We start from the raw sequence: 18,125 nt of genomic DNA, 5'->3' as shown, positions 1-18,125 counted from the left end.
TCATGTCAAGCTTATCATGTAAAGCTGTTTACCTTCTTCATTGGAGGTGTGTGTTTGAAAACTCAGAGCTCTGATTCATTGGTTCAGATCTTGATTGTGACCTTGATTTGATGACTGTGCTGTCCACCGTTAATCAGTGTGTTTTGGTTCTGCTAATATGTGATGTGCTTTACATTTGTTTGCTTATTTTTAGTATACAGGGCTGGCTTATTCATTTCAATTGTAACATGAGTCATGTCAACTGAAGATGTATGTAATTTAAATAACATAATTCCCATGCCTGTGGGCCTGCAACCAAAAAAATAACTCTAGCCCTGACAAGACCATATCAACATTAAAGCAAAGATATTAAATGTCTAAGTAAGAAATTAAACAGAAAATCTCAGGGTTGCACTATTGCCTTTAACAAGCTTTTCACCAGCTGCAAGACAAGCCTAGTGCAATTACTTCCTAACTAGGCAAACCTTTGTCTTGTCTTAGCTTTGGACACATGTTGGTAATTTTAGAATCATCATGACCATGTGAATTGAGTGTTACTTCTGAAAAAAAAGAAGTGCATCTTTTGCGGGTAATTATTCTTTTCAGCACAAGTGCAGAAAGTGTATTAGAACACCCCAAATACTCTCAGAAGCCAAGCCTTGACTCAATCACCTTATGACAGCCTATGACAACCTGTAAACAGTATCAGAAAATCTGATCTTTCAGGTATGGTATGGGCTTAGTAAAAACTAGTGAAGAGTCGCCTCACAGAGGCTCATCTTTTCTCATTCCAGATTTTACCTTCCTTCCATGATATCCCTTTTTATACCGGCCAGACTACCCACATTGCACCTCTTTTTCATCCTTGCAACTGTTGATTAACCAGAGGAGGGACTGGCACGTCCATACAGTTACAGAGTTTGGAGTTACCAGTTCTTCCAGCTAACCTCCCAGTTCAGCAAATGAACACTGGTGCATGGTATCCCTGTGCAGCTTGACTCCAAAGCAGACAAGGATTGTGACACTGGAGTATGTCTTCTCCATTGGGACAGTGGGAATTGATTTTCCATGTTCCCTCATTTAATCAGAGAGTGTTTTCATAGTTTGTTGTAATATATTTAAAAGGATGGAGTGGTAAATGACTGACATATGAACAATTCAAACCAGATCCACAATTTACTGCTACTCCACAGTGATACCAGATTTTGGTCATAAAAACAGCCCTAATAACTTGGGTATGCCTCTGTCATAATTCCCAGTCTAACCAATCTGTGAGACCTTGCAAAGGCAGAGGACAGCAACATACAGTAGACAATGACAGAAATTTGTCATGGCTCTTGTTAAATGGCCAATGCTGCATTTTGACCAAATGGAAGAAAATAATACAATACATTTCTTAGAAAATATTGTGGCATTGGCTCAGATTAATTAATGACATCAAATGCTGAGGCACTCATCTGCTTCAACAGTGCCCTTTGTCTGCACACATAAAGAATATGCATGGGGATAATTCAAGGCTCCAGGAGGGGGCAGATGCACTTGCAACACAAGGGAAAAAATCCTGGATAATCAGGTGACAACCTGCTGCTTTTCATCAACATTTAAATCCTTTACAATAATTTAGGAAATATATATACACATTTATATAATACTCATAAAACATCAGCAGTCTGAAGTTAAAATTTGGTTGCACTTGACAAGCACATAATATGCTAATATAGAAATGGTGTAAAAAGAGAAGTTGAAACAGAGGTACATCTGAACCAGTACATCTCTATCAATTATAGAGTGATAATCTCAAAGGAGTGTTTAGGTTTTGCTGTCTTCTCAGACTGTTCTCTGGGTTTGCACAAATGACATTGCAGTTGTTGCTTTCCTCTTCATCTTTAACAGAGAGGTGCTGTGCTGTGAGTCCCTCCAGCAGAAGGAGAAATAGGAAAGATGAGGGTGATCTGACAGCTGGAGAAGCCCAAAATTAGGTTCTTCTCAGAGCTCCACTTTTCAACACCATTATTTCAAAAATGTAGGCTACAGCTTTCATGTCAGAGTACCAGCACTCTTATTTTTCTATACACTGGCGCTCTTCCCACAAGTCCTGTGGGAGATATTGGCACTAGGGGTCTTTGCACCAAAAAGTTTCAAACTGGAAAAATGAGCGTGCTTCTTATTAGGTTCAGCAGACTGGGCATCTGCCAGGCTTTTATAAAATTGCTCATTTTCTGAGTCTTAGCTCTTTCACAACTTTTCTTTCTTTTTTTTTTTTTTTTTTTTTTTTTTTTTAATTGAGTACAGGACAAGCTCTATCTTATTAAGTGAAAACAAAAGAGTGAGAAGTTGGAAATTGCCAGGAAGCCTGGGAAAGACTGATATTCAGCTGAGATTTCATTCCATGTTTTCCTGTTGACCTCACAGGCTCTCGACACAAGAGCTCTGAGTACATTAAAGAAAGGCCACAGTCTCATTTGGTCCTGTGAACATTGGCAATATGTTATGGGGACAATATACAAGCTTGAAAGGGAAAAACCGCAGCAATGTCCCCATGCCCTGGAGGTTTTGTCTGGTGCAATGCTGTTTAACCAGAGCACTGTGAGGTTTTAAATGGCCATATGAGATTTATAGTAGGTCATGACCAGATCTCTTTTCAGGGCAAAGTTTGAAAAGTCCATTTGTCTCAAAATTTAAAAAAAGAGTCTGGTAATTCTCCAAGGTTTTTCCTCTTCCTTCAGGCAACTATTTTTGCCTGGCCAGAGTTCCTAAACCCTTCCCAAGAGCCTTTTTAATGTGGGAATTATTGTCCTAGTGTTTGCTATCAAAGAAATAATACTGAAGATACAAATATTTACAAAGGCACTTTAACTCCACATGGTCAGTATCAAGCTTATTAAATTGTAGAAAAAGGGACGTCGTGACCTGAAAAGAAGTGGCTTCAGGAAGTCAGTATTTGAGGGCATTATTAGCAGGGCAGAGTGATGGTTACTGAGGGGAGTTGAGTGCAAAGGCTCAGGGTGCAGACAGAGCCCCCCTATCCAGCTGATGGCGTGGCTGTCCCAGTGTGGGCCGGCAGCCGAGGGCAGCCCTGGCTGGGCGGGTGGCAGTGCCAGCCCCCACCCTGCCTCAGGTGTCTGTGGGGCTGCAAACAAAGCAAAACAGGGCTGGTCCTCTCTACAGCTGTTTCTCCACTGTGCCCCTCCAATGATGGGGGCCACATGAAGCTTTCAGCAGTGGGTGATGCCTGGGTACCCTGCACTGGGCATCACTGCAGACCAGAGGGGTTCGGCTCCTGGGGTTGCTGGAGGAGACTGGTGGGAGATGGGGACTCCAGGGGAGGATCCAGGCACCCCAGTGGGGTCACAGTGGTTTTGAGGAACGGGGAAAGGGCAACCTGAGCAAGAAACACAGTAAGGGTCCATGATGGGCAGACAGAGAAGTTCTGGGACAAGGTCTCCTCGGTAAATGGCCAAACTCATGGAGATTTGAGGCCACGTAGGGGAAGGTGCATGTGACAGAGGCTGCATGTCTGGTTTTCCTCTTCTCCCTCTAAAGGCAACGTAGGAAGGAAGAAAAGGAAGATGGGGATGATGGGAATGACAAGCAGAGTCCCTTAGGGCTGCTGGGAACCAGGGTCTAGCTGTCCCCTAAGCAGCACCTTCCCCGCCAACTGGCATCGCCTTCCTGGGCATGAAACAACACAAACCTCCCTGGGTATGCATGACACCAGGGCCACAGCAGAAAAAAATCATATTAAAGGGTCTTAAAGGATCATTGCGAAGTAATAAATTTACTTGGCAGGTCTCTATGACTTTTTGAGGGGGGATTTTTATCTGTTAAATCAGAATAATGTGATTCTTTACCCGCACTTCCCTAGATTTTGTGGGGGGTTTTTGTTGTTGTTTTTGGTTGTTTTTAATTTTATTTGACAAACTGTTCATTTAGAGCAGTTATGTTTGATTGTGCCAGTAAGTAATAGGTGAGAGGTACTTGTGAATTATTTGGCTTCTAAATTTTCATAGAGAAGGGCCTATTCTCTTCTGTGTGAATGTGTGGGTGAGAGGTAGTGTTTCAGCCTGAAAAAGAGTTCTGTGTCTGGGTCAAAAATGAAAAAAAAACCCTTTTAAAATCTTGATAACAATCTAACACAGAAGGTACACTGCTATGCAAAGTAAATTTTTTAGGATATAAAATACCTACCTTTAAAATAAACAACTTTCTTTTTGGCTAAAATGGAAGAAGATTGCAGACCATGTTAAAGATCGCATATGTCATGTTTAAGTCATACATTGTGGAAAAATACCTAATTTAATTTTAGTAATTTCTATTTATTTCTGTCTTTCAAAATTATAAAATTTCCAGGTTAGAAAAATGCAATGTCTGAACTTAGAATTTTTTACGTCCAGTTTCAATCCAGGAGTAATTTTACTTCTCGGTTAAAAACACATTAGAGCAAACAGTCATAATATGATCTGGCCCCTCTCTGACTGCAAAAAGGGCAGCCTACTATAAATACAGTCCTTGAGAAAAGGAAGGCCTTCCATTTGGAGAAGGAATTTGAAATTTCATGCCATTCCAGTTTGGAACAAAGCCCTCCAATTTTGAACTTACCCATGAAACAGAACCTCAAAAGAAAGCAATAATAATGAAAAATAAAGCAGAAAGTGTTTGGTCTGGTAATTTGTAAAGAAAATGTCACCAGACAGACTCCCTGGAAATGTTGAGCGAGCAAAAAAAACCCAACCTTGTAACTTCAGAAAATGAGCCATTTGAGATTTTTGGACCTCAGTTTTACATCAAAAAAAGCTTCAATGGTTCCAGAGCCTGAATACTTTCCCTGCTCATCAGGTTGCCAGTGAGGGTGTTGGGGGAGCTAGTTGTGCCCTGCTGGACTGCTGCTGTGCCTTCCCACCAGCACATGTGACATAGCTGTGGTAAAAAGCTGTTCCACCATAAGAGCTTTGTTTAATTTCACAAACGCTCCAGTTTTTATTTGGGAGAATAAGGCTGTTTAAAGAACACACATTTCCATTCACTGAAATGCAAGAAACCTAGAACAGTATGAACCATTCCTCAGTGGTAGATTAAATCCAATACTTTTCCAAGAGAGAGGAAAGGATAAAAATTTTCCTGCAACTTATATCAAAATGGAGGCAGTCATGAAAAACGGAGGAGACACCTGGATGGGACTGCATGGGGGAGCAAAGTATCTAAGATCACAAACAATGTGACTCCTTGCAGGAGCATTTCAGGCCTGATCAGCCACAACTAATCCCCATGAAGAATCACAGGGTACCTTATTCTTTGTACTAACTCATGCTATTTTCTTTTTTGCCTGCAAAGAAACTGGACAGAGTTCTGCATCTGTGCAGTATCCTCTTCATCCCTCAGAGAACAAAGGGCCAGCCAAAGCACAGACTTGTTGCACAGTGCTGTCCCTACTGGGGCCCCACAAAGACACTGCTCTGAGGAATCCCTTGCCCATCCTGAGCACAAGCATGTCTTTTTCATGGGATTGGCCTCCTGTAGAACCTGACTGTTCTCCCCTGAGCAAGCCACTCTCCCCTTTCCTTTCTGCATCCATTGTTGCCAGGGTCAGAAGAAAAGCAAGGGCAAGGGGAAAATGCTCTTGAATCCAAAATTAAAAACTACAGAGGACAGAAGGCAGATAGCCTTACCAGTGGCAAAGGCAAACCCAGAAATTTAGCTGAGATTTCTAAACCATCTTTGCAGGAAGGCAGGAAAAACCGACTGGAGCAAGCATGCCATCATCCATGGGGCTGGTGCCAGAAAGCCCTGTTGTGCCTGGCTGATTACTGAACAATTAAAGCTTGAAGGGGGGATCTCCTTCCATCTGCTGCATGGACTGCTGCCTCACTCACAGGGAACTGAGATTTCTCCTTTGCATTGCTGCACCTGCTCTGGAGACTCCCCGAGCTACAGCAAGGATGCGACTCACAGGCACACAGGAGTCAAAAACCCCAAACTCGTGTCATGTAACTGGACCAGGCTGAGGTGCTGCTGCTTGCTATGAATTTTCACCTTTTCTCAAAATGAAGTGGTAATGAAAGTGGTGATTTGTGCCGAACAGAGCGGCCGCCGGTTTCCTGCTTTTGGTGCTGAGTAAACCCGAGCTCTCTTTCATCAGACTGCCAGGAAATAGATACAAATGTATTTATAACATTTCACTTTTTGCAGCCTAGCCCTAAAAATAACACAACATGTTACTCCTAGTATGGGGCTCTCTGTTCTCTTATCCCACTGCTGAAATAAGAAAGGCATAATGTTATCAGCTGTTCTCCCACCTGTTTGAAGAAAGCAAGTTTTAGCTACCAGAATTACTATCAGGGTTAAAATCCCTTTTGTTTTACAACATGTTCATTGCCTACAGGGACTTTTATTGTCCAGATGTTCAAACCTCACTGAAATATCATAAGTAGGATCAATAATAAGGTAAACAGAATTTATTAACAAACTTTCTGCCTATAGCTGTGCACTCATGATATATCTAAGTGGTGTTCAGAGCATCAATTCCACAAAACATTAGGTCAGAGCTCCTTTGATCCACATTCATGAAGATGGACAGACAGGTTAGACAAGATTATGCCTCCAAGGGTCATAAAAATGTAGAAGTTTCCCAACTGTGAACTGATTTTTCAAAGAAAATTATGTGCACAATTTAACTGGATGGCCATATATGCCTTCCAGGTTTTATATTGTTAATGTTTCTTTCCTCTTGGATTGTTGCTGTTCTAATACTCACACTTTTTATTTTTTGCCTCAGACACACACATTAAAAAAACACTCTCATGCTTCTTGTCCTATTTGATTTATTCCAAAGAAATTAAATTACATTTTTATAAGCCTGTGTTACCACAAATGATAGCTGAAGATTTGCTGAAAAAAATTAATTCCTGATCTGTTGCCGTGAAGCGTCCTCGCTAGCACTGCACTGACTCTGTCTTTCAAAACCAGATGGAAGCAGTCCAACAGTATGATTAACTTCTTAGTCCCTGCAATTTCCTATTGCTCTACTTGCCCTAGATTTCAGGATTGACCTCCTGCTTCACTGCAAAATGCACAGTTGCTCAGTTTGATAAATCACACGAATACTTTTTTGATCACAGTTATCTACTATTTACTACATACCCAGCGAGGTTAATCATATGCTGAGGCACTTCATATGCTGCACACATATACACTCTTTTTCCCAATAGCACTTTGCATATTCTTCATGCTGCCAGCCAGCAATGGGACCTGTTTTCTCCTTATTAAATATATGAAAGACCACAGACCTACACCTTGCCTTTTTACCTTCTACATTCATGCTCGAATTATCCTCACACTGTTTCTTAAAAGATCAAGGAAGTAAAAGAAAATATGTAAGACATTATAGTCAGACTTTTCTTCTGGCAGATAGATATTTTTCAAAATGCAGATATTTGTAGAACTAGAACTGACTGAGTTCCCCCAGATATCTTTGGGGAGCAAATGCATGAGGTTGCCCATAGGGAGGTGGGAAATGTTTGGCTGTCATGATAGCAAAACACTATAACTTCCTTGAAGAGAAAAATACATCTAAACTTTTCTTTTTCTGTCTTTAAACATCAAATGAATTCCAGTATTTAGTAGGGCTCAAAGTTGTTGCATTTCCCTGGGACAGCTCTGTTCCACCTTCTCGCACGACAATACCTCCACATCACATCTTTAGTGCTATGGTAGAACAATTCTAAATAAACACCAGTAATACTCAAGGTATGAGAAAACATCCATCAGCAAAAAGATGAGTGCTACAGGTCTTGCTCACAAATTAAATAGAAGGAGTTTTACAGAGTTTTATCTATTTCTTTTCACTCCAAGCTGTTGACACAGGCTCTTCTTCTAAAGCCCCTTTTCACCAATTGACAACATTCTCCACTACTGCAAAAACTATCCCATATACAATAGGTACCATTACTCTTCCACCTTCACAGTCTGTAACTAGCAGGACTGAGAAAGTCCAGACCATTCCAAGGAGCAGATGTGAGACACCAGGGTCTCCAAACAGCCAAGCTTTCATGCAAGACACAAATGATAAATCCATATATTCCCTCTCAGTGGTAATCTCTTTTTCCTCTCAAAGATAACCCAGAAAGTGTAAGCAGTGTGCTAATGCTGAGAGCTGCATGCCTGGCTGTGGCAGCGAGTCCTGTGCGTGTACCCTTTTCTCTGGCCAACTATTGACTCCCGTGGAGCTGTGATCTCAGTTCCGTCACTCTCTGCCAGGTTCCAGGTCACCTGTCCCAAGCCAAGTCTTCCCCTGGGCTGTCCCTGATTGCACAATGCTGCCACATGAAGCTTTCTGGCCAGCCAGCTAGCTGAGTCACTCACTGGTACACTGACCATGTAGCTTCTGGTGTGGAGAGCTCTCATGGTGTGAAAGGCGATGTTATCAAAAACATCATTCCAACACAAACATTAAGTGTGTGAGTGACATGAAGCACATGAGTGTTTTTGCTAGCTGTCACTGGACTCTTTACTTACTTTAGGGTATCACAAGTTTAACTGCTTTGCATAATCACAGCTGAAGCAGATACCTGAGAACAAGAAAACTTTGTCTCTTTTCACAAAAAGTTTTAAGGCTGCTTGGACAGCTGCCTTACCTGCCTTAAGTGATCTATTAAAAAATCTAAATTGCCTCTTATTGTTGCTTTAATATTTCACAGGCAGTGCCTCCCCATGATGGGCTTTTCAGCCTAAAAAGAACAAAAGAATAATAATGAGTGTTGTGTTTGGGTAGGATTGCAAACAGCTGTAATTTACAGCTGGACGTTCTCCATTGCAAATGTATCCAGCAAGCAAGTGGTCCTGGGTTAGTGGAACAGACTGCAAAAAAAATTAGCTTTTAACTTCAGCCTTAAGGTCAGAGTTCTGGAACCATGGGAGTCAATAATAAAATCTATTTAGCTCAGTGGGATTAAGCAAATTTAAGACCTGGCTTAACCACACTGCTTACTGTTAAATAACAACAGAACATACTGGATATTATAGTTACAGGCATTTTTCTTCACTTGAAAGCTATTCAGGCAGTGGATATAGGAGACAATTGAAAGTATACCAGCTCTATACCATTAAGGTATATGAGTTAAGTTCCAGCTCTTCTCTGTCCCAGAAAGTGAGTAATCTGTATAGTTTTACCACTTTACTGAAGAGCACAATAAAATTAAAACCAAGCTGTGCTGAATAAACACCGAGGGCTTTTCATGAGAGAATGAAAAGCTAATGGGGCCAGGGCATCTTTGCTGACAAAACAGTCAGTGCATGTGCAGAGCAACCTGTCTTCTGGAAGCAGAAAAGCTGTTTCAGTCAAGCTTCTGGGTCACTAATCTTTGTGTTTGCACATAAATCTGCTGGGGGTTACTGTGTCATTCTGAAAACAAGACTGAATGTGATACACTACAGAAATCAATGGCTAGATTTAAAAACTCTCTCTTTTATGTTTGTTTAGTTTTCTTTCCTCATCTTTTAGTTTAGCTGTTACCTCTTTAAGAGAACCTGAAAGCAGGAACTGCAAGAGGAACTTCTGGAGAGTATTTTTTAAAAAAAGGGCAAAACTACTGAAAGCTTTATAGTAAGCTGCCATCTCCCTTGTTGCTGGGAAGTGCTGGTGTGTGGCTGGGAGCTCTGAGTTGCTGCTGGGACACAGCTAATGGGCAGCAGCATCACAGGCATCCTTGCTCTAGCCAAGAAGAGACAGAAACTGCTGTCACAGTGGGGGATTTTGGCCCCCTGCCCTCCCATTTGCTCGCTGAAGTGAGGTCATGGGTGGCAGGGAGGCAAACCCCCAGGGTGCACCCCCAGCCTTCCCAGCTCCCCCTCCAGAAGGTGAAGGAGGGGACCCTGGCAGCCAAATTTCTGTAGAGCCGGTTGGAAAAGTTGTAGTCCCTGAGCACGCTTTTAGGGCCAGACAGGGAAATATTTGATCATAAATCCTAAATCTGAGCCATGATGGCTATTAATACTGAGGCCCTTCTGCTCTGTGGATGAAGGCAGCCTGCACCCAGCTACCTCACCACCTCTGAGGGGGTAGGGAACATCTATCCATCACCAGCACTTTTCTTTCCAGGGAGAGAGAAATCAAACTGGGATTTGGGGTTTGTTAATTACCTCCAGGGCCACTCCTGCAGGAATGTTCCACATGCAGCCCAGGGGGAGAATGCTGCGAAAAAAATCCCCATGTTTCCTTTGGTCACGGTATTGTCCCCACCAAGTGCAAAATCTGCTTTGCCTCGGCAGTGAGCTTGCACACCTCCAGGGAGAGGGGCATAATGCTGACTCCAACTCCACTTTCTTTTTGCATTCATTCCAGTTACAGCAAATACTTCTGAGCCCTATAACTGTGCCAGCAATTTCACCCACATCCCATACATTTTACTCTGAATTTTTTTTCCCTTAAAGCGGGGCAAAAAATTCTAAACAAAACAGTGTTTGTAAACTTGGGGAGGGAAGGAATAATTTTGGCGGTCTTACCCTCCGAGCAGAGAGAAATGTTATTCATCCATGCACAACATATAATTCAGCCTAAGTGACAGGCTCTGCTCTGGAGAAATCCTGGCCTGAGCTGGCTTCCAGAGTCAATTACCACTTATTCCCAGGGAGGCGGGGGGCTGGGGGCCAGACGGAGCAGAGGGGGCTGCCAACAAGACATGGGGAAATTTACTCTGTGTCAGCTTGTGTGACACAGTACCTCATTTGTGGAAAAATGTAAATCTGCTAGTTCTTTTTCACAGGCACTAAAATGTACAGTGTCTCCTCCCCCTTCCCTACCCCCTTTCCCAAAACTGGAAAAGAAATCAGGACTGTCTTAGAAAGCTACCTTATATTTCAATCAATCCTCTTTCATAAAAGTCATTTAAGGTAAATACCTGTGCAGACCTACAGCCCAACTATAACATTTACTATGGCCCAAATCCCGAATTCCTCACTCAGGCAAGTTTCCCATTGAAGTTAATGGATTTTTTTGCTTGAAAAAGAGCTGAGTAAAATCTGAACACTAAGGATTTGGTCCCCTGCTTATCTGCCTGGAGCACTGCTGCAGTTCCAGAAGAAGTGAAAAAATTAATTAAATTCCTCCAAAATACCAATCTCTTAAAACTTAAGGGGTAAAAAAGGGCATTGTTTTTGTGCATAAAACATACAGAGAATCTCATCAAAGGAAGAGTAATTCCCAGGGAAAGGATTTGGAAAAAGTCAAAAGAGAACATCCTGGAATAAATGAAGTACTTATTGCTGAGAAATGAGCTCAGATATATCTCAGCAAACTCTAAAGCTCAGAATTTACTGCATCATTCATGCCTTCTCCAGTAAGTTTCTTATCTCTCGTTTGGTATCACAACAAGGGATTCTGCATACTCTGTATGAAATACAACAAGACTGTGATTTTTGCAGTAATAAACTCTACACATGCATGACAAATCCAAGCATGCAAAATGTTTAACATCCCAGTTCACAGATACTTTGGGGACAAAATCCGATTATGAGTTATATGCCACAATAAATAGGGCTCAACGTTTCATAAAGCAATTTATAGTTCATAAAAATGACAAAATGTACCTGTCAGATAGAACGCGGAGAGCAGATCTCTGTGCTGCCTGCTGGAAGAAAGGGCAGAGATGTTTATTTTATATTCTGACTTGAAAATTACGAGCACAATCAACACTTTAAAAAATGCGTTACACACATTTTTGTCACATGTCCAAAATGTTAAAGTACGAGCAAAGTAGCAGAGAGTCTATAGTCAAATGGACATTCCAGCCTAGTAAATGTAAGAACACTTTGTTTAAAATGCCAAACCCCAGAAGATTGTCCAAGCACCGCACGGTATTTGAGGTCTGAACTGCTCTATTTAGACAATTTTTTTCTGTAGGTCCCTGAAAACTCGCCAGGGCTCGGTTTTCTGCTTTTCCCGCTCCCCGCTTCCCCACTCCCACTCCTTCTCCTTTACCATTAGTCTCCTCCCATTCTTCCACAGAAACAAACATCACATATTTGGTTCCTCTGCGATGAATTATAAATTTTGCCAAGCTTGCCAGAGCTGCTGCAGGCTTTTCATGAACACTGCCATGTTGATCTGCTGGCAGCATTTGCCTCCACAGTACAGGGTTGACCTTTTGCTGGTTTGCGCTTCAGTTTTTGCCTAGTACAACTCTTTGGATGCGGTGGGGAAACATGGTTCTTGTGTTAAGCACCAGGTCTGGGAATGGAAACTGTAGCCTCTCAAGTTTAATAGGACTGGAAAGCATATCCCTGAGCTGGTCTGCCACTTTACTAATATTATAATATTATTTTTCCCCCTCCTTCAATCACTTCAAGTGGTGATTCATGGCTTTGGCACAGTAATCAGCTGCTAAGCAAAGATGAAATCCATAATGTTTTGAAAATCTGCCTTAAAGACTCCATTCCACTTGGACATGCCCAGAGTGACCTATCCCCAGCTGCACCTGTCCAGGCAGTGCCTCACATGGCACAGAACTAAGCAGTACAGACAGTCAAGGGGAAGGGAAATTAAAGTTTATTTTCTCATTGCAGTTACCAGTAAATATGTTTTGAAACTGTTCTTCCTGTCTTAGCAGCCTGCTGGGGCCAGCATCCCTATTTCCAAACAAGTTAGATGACTTACAGGCATCCTGCTCAGCACCAGAGAGTATGGATGTAACCCTTCTGGCTTGGCAAAAATGCTGCTGACAAATTGCAAATAACAACTTGAGAAAACCTGACTTGTGGCTGCAGTTATATTGTATTTCACAGAAAGATGTGAAATGATCCCTTGAATGGATGCCTGAAGATCTGACAAGAGTGGGAAGAGTTTCCACTTGATTCTAGAAGCAAGATTTCTTCTCTTGGGACTTTCTGGAATAACTTGTGCCTGCTGGGTTTCTGGGGAGATGTAGTTTGATGTGTATCACCCACCAGATTGGCAGAAGACACAGTGGCATGGCCCACACGAGGGTTTTTCCTCAGTGTTGACTTTCTGCAGTGGGTAGAGAACCTGTTGGAAGGGTTGGAAGTCTCAGCAGCTCAGTGGGAGTTTTCTCATGGCATGGACATATTGTTTTTAGTGTTAGGAAAATAATATGGCAAGTCTAGTATTTTTCACTGTTTCCAGGAGGTCGTACTATTTCCATGCTCTTGTATACAAAACTATCCATGCCACTGGCTATAGGCTTTAAAGAGTGTGCAGCCACTCTCCAGTCCCATGGGGTGGCATCATTTTTCCTCTCTCCTCTGCAAGGGGTTTGTTAGGACAATGTCACACATTCTCCTAAGTTCGAATTCAGAGGATACTCAAATCTTAGGTTTTAGAATGACTTATAGCTTAAACTCTTTTTAAACACCCAGGGCCCACAGGGGTTCCTCTGCTCCCATGCCTAATCACTCCCACTAGCAGGAGGCTATGACCAGTTCGAATTTCAAGCTGCCCAGCTTCAATGCTGAGGCCTGCACTACATTGCATCTTTGTCTGCAGAACTCAGGAGCTTCTCTCACTATTTGAGCCATTTTCCATGGCCAAGTTGTGTAGACAGCATTCAGGTCACCTCTTCTTTTCCTCCCATGTCAGCCAGGGCCAGTCTTTCCATCTCACACAGCCACTACATGGCAGTGCTGTTCAAGACACATCTCATGTTTCCCACTCTTGGCTCAGGCCACCACAGGTGCTCATGTGGCTGTGCAATACAACAGGTTAGAAAACTGATCCAATCAAAAAATAACAATTTTCCTTCTTTTTTTTTCTTTTTTTTCTTTTCTTTTATTTTTTTTCTCCTATGTTATTTGTAAGCTAGATCCCTTTTCTGAGCTGCTTCCCCAGGGAGAGGGTGTGACATCACAGGGTGCAGTGTGGGAATATGAACAGCACTGGGGGAGGAGTGGAGACCTTTGCTGCTGACATTAGATCATGACCACCAGTAAGGTCACTTCCACCTGACACTGCTTCCACTCCCTTCTGGAGTGGGTTCAGATGACAGGCAGGGACACAGAAAGAAACGTACAAGTGTGTTTCAGTGAGATCATTCTACTTTTTCAATTACTCTCTCATTTAAAGTCCTTTAATAAACATCCTTCTTCACTGAGGTGCAATGCAGATTGCATGGGGCACCTCAGTCTTCGTCTGGTGGTCACACATTCTCTAAATGAGACTATTGATTTCTTTCTTAGACAGGCTGGAAATACAGCTGTGTTGGACTGCATATTTGTGTGACCCCCTGAGTTGGTAATGGCCCCATTTCTAAATGATGGGGGAATAAGATCCAGTCACAAGTTTATTCTTCCTCCCTGGAGAAACAGATCTATTGCCTGCAATGAAAGGCAGTTAGCAACTATCCAGCAATTTTAATTCTAGTCTATATTGCTCCCCTCTCCTGGAGAAAGTGAGCTGTTGTAATTAAAGGTAGTTAGCAGTTCCCTAGCAAGTATAAATACTTGCAGCCACTAATTACAGTCTGCTCTCCTGTTCCCCTCCTTGCCACAGGACTGGGCTACTCAATTTAGGGGAAAATATCTGCCCTCGCTTCTTGCTAACAGTTTGTGATCCCATTCAAACTCATTCAGGAATCCCCATGGAGGGTTATGACCCATAGTTTGAGGAACTCACAGCTATAGAAACAGTTTTTTGTGATTTATTATATTTCTAATATGCTGGTATTATCTATCTAACAATGTAAGCAAAGGGGTGGTACTTAGTATCATATAATGCCTGCATGACTATTTGTTTAATAGCTACATTTTGATTGTGCTATTTAATTTGCATTTTATTTTATATCGTTAACAACTTTACTGAGGCCAACTCATCATCCATCAAGAAATCTGAGAATATGTTCTACAGTCTTTATTATTCCTGGAAGTAGGTTACTATGCTGGTTATAGAAATTTGGGGTAAGAAATAATTTTGATATTGCTGACAGAATTTAAATATCTCCAAGACTTAGCACTAAAAAGTGCTTTATGGGAAGCTTAATATTCTCTTGATAAGTGGTAGAATGTGTTCACTAGCAAGGAACATAATCTTGAATTTTCAGTTCTTAGAATCAGTGGGGTTACTAAATGGAGGAAGATTCTCCTCAATATGAACACGGATATTGGAGGCCAACTCACCACATAGTAACTTAAATGCTGAGTAGGAAGCAGGGAAGGGAAAAAAACAATCACTCCGTGTCTCAGGTACTTGAGCTAGAGAAACCAGCCACAGTAAATGAGTATGAATTATGCTGTTTCACTACATCAAGAATTGCAAATTGCAGGACAGTGGCTGGTTAGGCTTCTTTGATCCCCAGCTGAGCTGGTTCAGATACATTTAGGGCAGAGCTTCATTGATCTGTCGATAGTCTATTAATCATTCATGGAATATTCTAGCTGCACCCCAAGACTACTGGGACAAAACAAGTTTTCAGCCAGCAGTAATCATGGTCGGCTTCTTAGCCTCCAGAGATTTCATCTCCTTTCTCCATCCTTTATTGCAATGAGCCAGAGCTTGGGAACATATTTAGGTTTCAGTGTGTGTTAAACGAGCTACCAAAATTAGCTTGAAGTGTGACAAGTTGCAATCTGTTGTTGAAGGGAAATCAGAGAGGAAATTAAATACTTTTATTGTAATTGGGACTGAGCAGTGAGCTAGCTCATTGTAATTGGGACTGAGCAGTGAGCAGAACGGGTTGAATACAGCTATTGAGATGGAGATACAGGAGTGTTAAGAGTGTTCCCCAGAAATCCCTCTTTTTTAAATTTGTTGCAAAAGGATTGCTTCATAAACTGCTGGGCTCACAGGCATTTTTGGATAAGAAACAAATGAAAACTACTGAAGTATGTTCTGCAGGGCTTGGAAGACTGTCTTGGAGGCACTGCGGGCTGACTGTAGATGCATTTTCCTATACCTCACCCACAGCAACCTTTGGCAAATAAAAGCCAATAAACTGGCTGTTGGCAGATTCAGGCATTTTGCTTTCCATTTTGCCTGTCCTGTGGATTAAGTGTTGTTTTTGTGAGAGAGCTCAGTTATAGCGATTGTATGGAGTTACACGAGCTACAGCAGAGACGTCCCTGAGATGGCACAGGTGTACACGTGGTGAGAGTTTGAACCATTTCTCTGGGGACATGCTGCCTGTGCATGAGCAAATTGCACAGCTTCCAGACCATCTTGTTTGTCTTCCCTGGGTGGTAGGTGCTGCCCTGGAGCTGTGCAGTGAACCATTTATGCCCTAAGTCAGCAGCTCTCATATTAGCAACCACCCAGAGTGCTGGATGTCGCCCTGTATTGGACTGCAGTTAATGAGCTGTAGACACAGTTTTTCCAAGCCAGGGTTAAGGAAAGATGTCATTACTATATACTGCCATTTGGGAACCAAACCAGGAAAAACACTTTTATATCTGTCTTCTTTCACATTTCACTCTTCACATGTCTTCCATGTTGATTCTGTTTTCATTTCCAAAGGTTTTGTTTGTTTTTAGCTTAAATGCAGTTTATTCTAAAGCCAGTGAAGCCAGGAAGAAATTTTTGTCAAGGGCACAACCCGATTGCATGGCGCAGTTTGGGTGATGGGACTCAACAGAGTGGGGGTTTTTTTTCTGCTTCAAACCTGGGTGCTGTTGTGGACCCAGAGCAAAACTTCTGTATAATTCTCTTATTGTGAACCACAAGCAGAGTTTTCCACCTTCCATGCTAAGATGAGTTTATAAACACCTCATTGTGCTGGAAGTTAGACCTGTGCCTGTGAGACAGAGCTGCCCTGCAGCCTCCCAGCTCCTCTCCCTCCCTGCCCAGGTGTTTCCAGGCTGTGGTCCTGCAGCAGCCCTGCTCTGGACAGGCTCAGCTCATCCTGTGGGTATCTTTCACTCCAAGCCACGTCCTCCCAATGTGTTAAGCATCTTTCTCCCATGTCTTGAAACCCTCTCCAGTTTTCAGTGTTCTCCTTGAAGAGTGCAGAGCTGCTCATCAGGGCTGAAAACAGAGGTAATGGGAACCTCCTGCACCCACAGACTTGCTCTGGTTAAATGCCCAGGAGTATCTTGTGGCCACAGGAAGTTGCTCAAGCAGATCAGGTCAGGCAATTTATCATAAGTGATTCCTGGCATGCCTTCTCTCACTGCATCATTCTGTACTCCCCACTGCTCCTAAGGGCTTTTCTTGAGGATTGCTTTCCAGTGTGGATTTCTGAGGGATTTAAAATCACTTGTAAACTGCAGCTTGAGTGTTTCTCTGTAAATTTGCAATATAAATGTATGAATGTGATTTTCACTGTCTGGTTCATATTTATTTAAGATTTACAGACTGTAAGACTTAAAAGGGTCTTCCTTTCTTCCCATTTTGGAGTTGGTTATCATCAGAGCCACATCTTTTAAGAAACTGTAAAACTCCTTCTGGATTTCATGATTTCTCTGAGGCCTTTCAACACCTCAGTATTAATTTTTCACCCTGGAGTTTTATTATTATATTCTTGGCATATATTGTTCTTTCTACTCTGCTTTGCCCATTAATCCTTATTAATCTTCAGGGGCAACACAGTCTAGTGACTTGGACATGGCACCTGGGAGTGAAAGACCCAAGTGCTAATCCTGACTTTGCAGCTGACTTGCTGTGTGGCTTCAAACAAGCCACATCTCAGTCACAGTCTCCCCGTCAGTTCTAGGGAGATAATAATTCTTGCTTAGCTCTACCTAAATACCTCTCAGGGGCATTGTATTAAGTAGTTAATACTTGTAAAGTGATTTGGATCTCCAAATTGCTGTATAATCAGCATGGGTATTAACCATACAGAGAATTTTATAAATCTATAAATGCTGAGTCTTCTGTCCTGCATCTGCTCAGATTTTTCCTGCAGTCTAGCCCCAAAAAACCAAGCAAGGTTTCAACACAGATGAGCTAACTTTAATCTTTTCCAGTGGAGATGAGCAGAAGAAAAATCCTTGTTATTTTACATTAATAAAATGGTTAATTTCCAATGCCAGTGTTAGGAAGGTCTCAGTCATTGCAAACAAAGCAGCAGTCACCTTGGAAAACCCCTTCTGTCTCAACAGAAGTAGTCTCCTTATCCAGGAAAAAGTAACTTGGTTGAAGTGCTGCTTGCACTTTAGGCTATTGCAGACAAGAATTGTCAGTGTTGTGCCATGGGCTTTAAAAGATTTATTAG

The 18,125-nt window shown here is 42.1% G+C and overlaps 1 protein-coding gene across 1 annotated transcript in view; it reads right to left on the bottom strand.

Annotated features, from left to right (window-relative positions):
• AFF3 (ALF transcription elongation factor 3) overlaps positions 1–18,125 on the bottom strand; it is a 316,925-nt gene that overhangs the window by 60,829 nt on the left and 237,971 nt on the right. The window contains exon 9 of the mRNA XM_058019201.1: positions 11,560–11,600. Within this exon, the coding sequence (XP_057875184.1) occupies positions 11,560–11,600 (41 nt within the window). The remainder of the gene's footprint in view (positions 1–11,559; positions 11,601–18,125) is intronic.

The sequence above is a fragment of the Melospiza georgiana genome, chromosome 2 (assembly GCF_028018845.1).
Source record: "Melospiza georgiana isolate bMelGeo1 chromosome 2, bMelGeo1.pri, whole genome shotgun sequence".
NCBI lineage: Eukaryota > Metazoa > Chordata > Aves > Passeriformes > Passerellidae > Melospiza > Melospiza georgiana.
Note: the sequence above shows the minus strand (reverse complement) of the source record. Positions and strands in the feature narration are given on the sequence as shown.